Below are 8,302 nucleotides of genomic sequence, written 5' to 3' on the forward strand. Positions count from 1 at the left end.
ACAGTTTAGGGGTCCTTTTTTTTTTTTTGAAAAGTATTATAAAAAAAAATCGCTTAGTGGTCAATCTATGTCTTTTGCCAAACTTTTTTACTTTACTTGTATGCTTTTAACATTGTTGTAGATATTTTGTAGGTAACCTAATAGTGTAAAATTTCTCTTACACTATCACGGTATATTAGTTAATAAAACTCATAAAAAGAAATCCTCTTCAAAAGTGGACCACTTACAAACAGGCAACATTTACATTGAGAGGGTGGGATATTCACCCTATGTGTGAATCAAGAAAAAGAAAAGAACAGGTTAAGGAATACACAAAAATAGGAGTTGATCCTAATGACTGCCTCTTTTTCCTTCTTTTTTTTTTTTGTTTTTTTTTTGCTCTTCATATTTTAACATCTTTCCTACTCTATAGTTATTTCCAATATAGTAGTAAGTCTGGGTTTCTTGTATCTCTTTAGATACAGAGAAGAACATACAACACTTACAGATGACATTGCCATGCATGCACCAGCTACCCATGGTGGCAACTCCAGTTTCAACAAAGGAAAGAAAACCCCGGCAGCCACGGGGATGGCAATCACATTGTACCCCATAGCAAAGATATAATTCCACCTAATCCGTGCAAATGTCTTTCTCGAGAGGTCTATGGCAATGATGACATCCTCCAAGTTGCTCCTCATTAACACGTATTCAGCAGCTTCTATTGCAATATCAGTTCCCGCTCCAATTGCCATACCAACATCAGCAGCAGCTAATGCGGGTGAGTCATTGATCCCATCACCTACCATAGCAACTACACCCCCTCCCTTTTGAAATGAACGGATCACCTCAGCTTTCCCTGCTGGCAACACCTCTGCTCTAACGTCCTCAATACCCACCTGCAATTCAAAACAGGTCATATCTTTTGCCAGAGTTTGAGGCCCATTTTAGTAAATGCATTAACAAAGTTTAACAGTACTACATATATCCATCCCCTATTTAAGCAACTGCATTACTTTAACTGACTGCATAAAATCACACACATCTATCCTCATACCCCCATCCCCCTAAAAAAAAAATTCTCTCAATTTTCTTGGAAGCCAGTCCAGCTCAAGAAAGACAAACTGAAGGGCGCAAATCACTGCAAGAAAATCATCTCTTTCAAAGAAAAATTGGTAAAAGCATGTGGGGTTCTTCTCACTCTAACACCAGGAAGTCTGACTTGAGTGATGCCTAATAGCTTCACACAATGCAGTGGCGTCAAAGAAAGTTAAAGTAGAACAAAGCTTCAAACTATTCTTATTTCATCTTCCAACGGGTGGAGCTTATTTCAAGCTGGTTGCAGGAGTGGGTAAAGATATCATAGATGCTAGTCAAACATAGGGACAGGACATTGAAGAAAGAACTCTATACCCAGTTTGTAAACTATAATACAGTGTAGAAGAAAATCTTGATCACAAGGATGAAGATACAAACCTCCTTAGCAACTGCACGAGCTGTTCTCCAATTATCACCAGTAACCATGATTGGTTTGACACCCATTTTTATAAGGCCTTCTACAACAACAGCCGCTTCTCTCTTTAGTGGGTCTGCTATTCCCAGCGCTCCTATTACAATATTATCCCAAGCAACAAGAATGCCAGTCTTTGCACTTTCTTCCAACTCTACGACAAAATTCTCTACATTGGAAGGTATAGTTATCCCATTTTCAGTAAGCAGCTTCCGGTTACCAACCTGCTCGTGGGCATAAAGACGAGAAATTAAGAATTATTCCTGAGCAGAGACTAAGAAATTAACCCCCTATCCAAAATTTTTGAACATCATGTTGTTGAAAACTCACCAAAACCCATTTCCCATCTATGGAGCACTGTATACCTGTTCCAGGCAAAGCAGAGAAATCTGATACATCATGAAGCCATCCAGAAAACTTAGCCTGATCACTGTAAGTCTGAAACTCGCTGGTATCAGAAGGTTCATCGAAGAAATGGAAATGACGAGCGTATTCCAGGATGGCTTTAGCCAAGGGGTGTTCACTGCTAGCCTGCATCATAAGCATATCCCTTAGATGATATGTAGTAGCTACAAGAGAGAAAATTGCAGTGATTTTTGTAACTTTACAACATTTCCTCTAAGAAAACCTACTCCCGTTTCCACTTCATACGAAACTCTTACATAAAGAGTCAAAATGACTTCTTTGACCACAGCTTTTACATATACCTACACATTTTTTAACTATAAAAACTAGTTCTAAGCATGTAAACAAACTTCTTCATTCTTGTTAAAATGGAGGGAGTATGATTTTTTAATTGGAGGCAACACCGGGCAACAAATGACTGCTTTAAGTAATAAATAGAGGATCCTAAAAGCTCATTCGATAAAAACTTTCAAGTGGTGGCTTGGTAGTTAGAAAAGGGAGAAAAGGAAATACAGAAATCTTAATGCTCTCAGACTGACTTAAATTATCAGGTACTGTGCTCTAAGGGCATCAGAGTTTTACTTAACCACTTCTACCTCCTCAAGAGAACAGCATATGAATAGCACCAGAAGATTGTAGGAAGTGGGTTTCTATGGGATCCCAGCTAGAAAACTTAAAGTAGAAAATACTTTCGTACAGATGAAGTCTTGTCTTATGTTTCTATTAAATTTTTGGGCACCCGTGATGTTTTTGTTCACATAGATGACTGCATACATTTTTTTTTTTTTGGGGGTAGGTTCTACTCTTTGTATGCTACTCGTGTACCCAGGATGTTCACCCATGTTATTATTATCTTATCAAAGAAGACGAAAATGTACCTCTGCAGAAGCTACCAAAGTCAGGAATTCTCCACGATCCATCTCATTGAAAACTTTGACCATTGTGACTTTAGCTTTTCCCTGGGTTAAAGTGCCTGTCTTATCAAATATCACGTGACTAATCTTCTGTGCCCTCTCCAAAGCATCTCCTCCCTTTATCAGCACACCATTGTTGGCACCAACCCCTGTGGCAACCATAACAGCAGTGGGGGTGGCCAAACCAAGTGCACACGGACATGCAATAACCACAACAGATATTGCAAACATCAGGGAAAATACAAAATAGTTGCCATTTTCTGGAAGCCATTCTTCTGGATAGCCTCCAAGAACCCCAGCAACATACCTGGTTTGATGGGTAAACAACAAAATATAAGCGCAATTCTCCAAACAGTAGTGATGAAGTTATTTGGAACGAGGAAATTATGAAAAACTAATTATTTGGAAGACAAACTCACCATCCAAAGAATGTCAATAAGGACATAGTAACAACTGAAGGAACAAAAATGCTTGCGATCTGTAAGTCAAAAGAGTACTCACGGTGAGAAAATTCAGTCAGCTCAAATGTCAAAAGAAAAGAACAAAACCGACAAAGAGACTCATCAACAACGAAAGTTGTATTAAAGATATATTTTCATTTTTCACTAAACTCATCCACATCATAGCAAAGACACTGCCTACTTGGAATTCCATATCCCACTCTCCTAGATAACTTCCATTCTAAAGAAATGACAAGGATGGCATCGCCATCGGCATTCAAATATGTATGCTACAGTATCAATACACCAGCAGTGTGAATACTTTGTAACCAAATTAGGGAAAACATATAGTAAAATGGTGTCCAACTGTCAGAGATAAAGGCTGATGGAATAAATGAGAATAGAGGTTAAACTTATTAATGCATAGAAATATAGGTAATAGTTCATTAACGGAGGAAATGGAAGAAGATCTTGAACTTTTCATTTAATCAATGCCTTTTCAAGCCCATCAGTGATTGTGTGCTAAAGCAAAGGACATACTATAAAATTAACACCAGAAGATAATCAGCTTGCACCGAATTCACCATACTCTTCGGCTAGAAATAATACTCACATAGTCAGCAAACTTCTGAATGGGAGCCTTTGACATCTGTGCTGTCTCAACCAGAGATATTATCTGACTCAAAACTGTGTTTGACCCAACTTTTGTGCCCTGTACGTGGAGAGAGCCATGTAAATTGATTGTACCTCCAATCACCACTGAATTGATCTCCTTCAAAACAGGAGCAGATTCTCCGGTGACCATACTCTCATTCACATGGCTTGAACCCCATACCACAACACCATCCACAGGAACTTTTGTACCAGGAAGTACTTTTAATATATCGCCAGGCTGAATCAATAGAGCATCTATTTCTCTTTCTCCTACAACTTTTCCACCTGGAATACAGGGTAAACATAACATCAGTGATAGGCCCCTTTTGCATTTTTGAAAAAGTTGTAAGTTGTTTTAACACAGTAACCAAGAACTATACATGGTAATGTGTCGAAGCACTAGACAGAAAGTCCAAATGTTTTTACCTTTGTCTTTGACAAGCAGTGTAGCTGTAGCAGGAGTAAGCTCTACAAGTTTTTTGATAGCACCCGATGTCTTTCCTTTAGCAAGAGTTTCCAAATACTTTCCCAGAAGTACAAATGTGATTAACATGGCACTTGTTTCAAAGTAAGTTGGAGACCAGAACCCAGAAATTGCACCATAAAGTAATGCACATACAGAATAAACATAGGAAGCTGTAGTTCCCAATACAACCAAGACATCCATGTTTGTGGAACCATTTCGAAGTGCTCTTCCTGCTGCAATATAGAAACGCTTACCAATACCAAATTGGACAACAGTTACTAAAGCCCACTTTAACCAATCACCCATTTGAAAGGGACCACACTGCCAAATTAGTAAAGCATAAAGCAGAGGTATCTGAGGGCAGACGACTCGCATTAGAATCACAGGAACCTGGCAGAAATTTGTATGTGTTAGATAATACTTATATATGAGTATTACAAGTGAAAAGACAAAAAGGAGGACAAAATATCTGTAGTAACCCCATCATATAACTGGAATTTAGCAGCACCCTTTTTGTGTAAAATCATCTATCAAGATTCTAATTTGCTCAAAGAGAGGTGTGTGATATAACTTGAAACTACATGTTACGAGAATAACAGAAACAGAATCTTTACATTTTCAAAGATATAGCAATTCAAAAGCTCCATTAGATCAACTGAAATCAAGTATTGGCAGTTAGGGAGCTTCCATCACACATAAGCATGTCCTTCTAACCCCTCAAACGTGGAGGGGAGTGGTTAAGAACCTAAAGCAAAAAAGCTAAAACAAGAAGAAAGGATAGCATTACAACAAATAAGCAGCAAAAAGGGTTACTTACACTGAGAGATAAGCTTGCTGTAAAAAGCCGAAACATACGTGAGGACTCTTCTAGATCTCTGGAAGCCATTCTTGTATAAGGGTTCTTGACAAGTAACTTAAACTTGCCACTGCTTCCTCCTTCAATGCCATCAACCAAAGATCTTGAGCCGAGAACTTCAGGATCAAAGACAACTTCAAGCTCACTTGATACTCGATCAAAATAAAATTGTTTAACCCCATGCAACTTTGAAAGAATTCCTTCTAACAACTGAGCATCCATCTCACCAGAAATACCAACCACCCCAAGTACAATCTTGTCCTGCTCACTGCTCTGCACAAAGGAAGCCTCAAAACCGGCATCTTCAATTGCATTTGCTATATCATCCTTACTGATTATGGATGAATCATATTCAACCTCTCCTAGTGACGTAGCCAAAGCAACTACAGCCTTTCTTACACCTGGGAGCTTTTTCAGGATACCTTCAACAGAATTTACACAAGCTGCACACGTCATACCACCTATTATGAACTGGCCTACTACAGTTCCATGTGGATTTGTACGAGATGCAGTCGGTTCTGAAAGAAGCTCTGCCTCAAACCCAGCATCTTCTATAGCACTTGTAATCTCTTCATCCTGAAAATGAATGCAGACAGGTAAAGTTAATTTGTCATATTTTTAAATCAGGCTGTTTCATTAAGAACATTATACCAGATTGGACAACATTAACGGTATTAGCAAACACTACAACAACATCAGCAAGGACCAGCCAACATCAGTAACTCATGTTTGGTAATGACAGTTTTTGGCAGAAGAGACTTCGTCAAGCCTATCCTTATTGGATTAACTAGAGCATGTACGTTGTTTCCTAACTATGTCGCTTCCCTCTTTTTCATATTTAAGATGAAGTACAGACAAGATGTTGACATGAACCTGATGTTGTCAGTCCAACCATTTTAACTGCCTACTGATGTTCAAAAACGAATATTTTATGCTCAGTAAGAGGACCAAATCATTCGAAGTGTTTGTTGTGCCATGTTCTGGTTAAAACAAATGCTACATTTGCTTGACCAGTTAGAAATCTTGATCTTAAACGTACTAACAGTACGTAGCTTCATATTGCACAGGGTATGCACATCAATGTTTAATCTAAGCGCCAACAGTAAGTCCTAAAAGAGAGAATTCATCACATCAGACCCTTTATCATCTCCCAGTAGGGCGATGGAAGGAAGTATGCCTACCTATTAGCCTCAAGCACTTTCTGTTCTCAACTAGCAGAACTACCTCATACACTTTTTGCACATCGTAATCTAAGGACTAAGAACTTCAGTGATTATCAAACCTTTATCAATCAAGACACAAATCCCCCCAAAAGTTGGACATATCCATTTTGGTTTTGATCACAACTGCATCACAAGTCCATGAAACATAGTTTAATATCATCTAGCAAAAGAAGCGCATAGGAAGTAATTTCCAAAAAAAGGAAGCATCCGAAAGCTGATTTAGATCAGTTCAAGGGTGTGACATTAAATAAATACAATAAAGTTAGGTAGAATAACCATGTCCAGAAATTTCCAAATCCAGAAAACGAAAAAACTAGAAAAGGTAAAGAAATCATCAATATAACACGGTTATCAGATTTGGGACATGAAGTTCTTTAGATAAGCAAGCAGACCAATAAATACAACTAAATTTCCCAACACCCAAAACGAAAGTAGACAAATATCAAGCAGTTAGTGCCAACCCATTTATCCCAAACAGCTCAAAACATAATAATCAAAATTTAGCAAAACTTCCAAAATCATCAAAACCCCAGGATTATCTAGAAACTAAGCAGTACAACTAAATTGTTATTAAATGAAAGCCAACCCATTTAACCAAATACCTCAAAAACCTCAGCAAGATCACAATTTAACTTAGAACTATACTAAAACCAATAAAAACCAAACTAAAAAAGCTCACTAAACATCATAATCCAAACTTGGCATAACTTCCAAAAATCATCAAAAAAACCCCAAGATTATATAGAAACCAAGAAGTACAACTAAATTTTCATCAAATGAAAGCCAACCCATTTCACCAAATAACTCAAAAACCTCAACAAGATCAAAAATTTAACTTAGAACCAACAACACCCCAACTAAACAAGCTCAATAAGCACTCTGTTTCAATTTGTTTGTCTTACTTTCCTTTTTATTCCGTCTTTTGGTAACTTTTTAATTACAACTTTCCACACGACATGTTTAAGATCACTAGATTAAAGCGGGTTTAAGACCACATGATTCAAAAAGTCTTCTTCACTTTTCTTAAACTATGTAAGTCAAAACCAGACAAACATTTCGAAATAGAGGGATTAGAAGACAAAAAAAAAAAATCCTCTACCTTGACCAAGGTAGGATCAAAGACAACATCAGCTTTATTCTGTAACAAAGCAACAGAAGCTTTAACAACACCATTTACAGCCATTAAAGCTCCTTCAACTGATGCAGAACAAGCTGCACATGTCATCCCTGTAACTCTAACTTGAATTCTCTTCAAATTCTCATCCAAATTACCTTCTTTGTCAAACGAATCCAATAACCTCACTTCTTCTCCAACACCATCTATGTCAATCTCTGTTAACTGCACGTCCCTCATGTTCAATCCCATATCAAATTTGGAGTTTAACCCAATTCTTGATATTCCCCGGTGTGTGTATATATATGTGTGTGTGTGTGTGTGTGTATTTATAGGTTTGACCGGAGAAATAGATATATGGGTTGGAATATGTATAGATTTGTTTTGGCTTTTATTAACATTTAGAAAGAGAAAGAGGAGAAGGAAGAAAATATGGAGAGGGAAAGTGGGAACGACAGCCAATTTGTAAGTAAACAAAGGGGAGGGGAGACGGAAAGTAAAATGACTTAAATGCCCTTCAATAATCTGTACTGGATTTCTTGGGGGTAGGTGTACTGCAAAAATTGTTTTTTTTTGGGGGGGGTGGGGCGGGGGGATTAGTGGGACCATGATGACTTATTGAGGAACTTTGTTTTTTTGGCTTTAATATATAGGCAGCCTATTAAACTTGTTGGATAAATTTTATTTAAATATTCGAATTACGGCTTATTTTAATTTAACGTATGAACACATGATAGAGTA

General features: G+C 37.6%; 1 protein-coding gene across 2 annotated transcripts; it reads right to left on the reverse strand.

The window, feature by feature from the left end:
* Positions 1-207: 207 nt before the first annotated feature.
* Positions 208-8,002, reverse strand: LOC132625248 (copper-transporting ATPase RAN1). 2 transcript variants are annotated; one of them, XM_060340115.1, is made up of 9 exons: positions 7,547-8,002; positions 5,186-5,800; positions 4,329-4,758; positions 3,862-4,187; positions 3,228-3,286; positions 2,773-3,115; positions 1,820-2,020; positions 1,456-1,713; positions 208-878 (listed from the first exon to the last, which is right to left on the reverse strand). In XM_060340115.1, the coding sequence occupies exons 1-9, from the start codon at positions 7,811-7,813 to the stop codon at positions 402-404; spliced, it is 2,976 nt and encodes a 991-aa protein (XP_060196098.1). In that variant the 5' UTR covers positions 7,814-8,002; the 3' UTR covers positions 208-401. The 2 variants fall into 2 exon arrangements, with proteins under 2 accessions (XP_060196098.1, XP_060196099.1); XM_060340116.1 differs by having other exon boundaries at positions 7,720-8,001.
* Between the last annotated feature and the right edge of the window lie 300 nt (positions 8,003-8,302).

Source organism: Lycium barbarum, chromosome 12 (assembly GCF_019175385.1).
Source record: "Lycium barbarum isolate Lr01 chromosome 12, ASM1917538v2, whole genome shotgun sequence".
In the NCBI taxonomy this organism is placed as follows: domain Eukaryota; kingdom Viridiplantae; phylum Streptophyta; class Magnoliopsida; order Solanales; family Solanaceae; genus Lycium; species Lycium barbarum.

What these genes read in the sequence shown, in the direction of transcription:
- LOC132625248 (XM_060340115.1), bottom strand. Translation starts at nt 7,813, where the DNA reads ATGGGATTGAACATGAGGGACGTGCAGTTAACAGAGATTGACATAGAT. An exon ending in CAGCAAGCTTATCTCTCAGT is followed by an intron (nt 4,759 to 5,185) that starts GTAAGTAACCCT and finishes AATTTCTGCCAG; the next exon opens with GTTCCTGTGATTCTAATGCG. An exon ending in TAGATGGGAAATGGGTTTTG is followed by an intron (nt 1,714 to 1,819) that starts GTGAGTTTTCAA and finishes GCCCACGAGCAG; the next exon opens with GTTGGTAACCGGAAGCTGCT.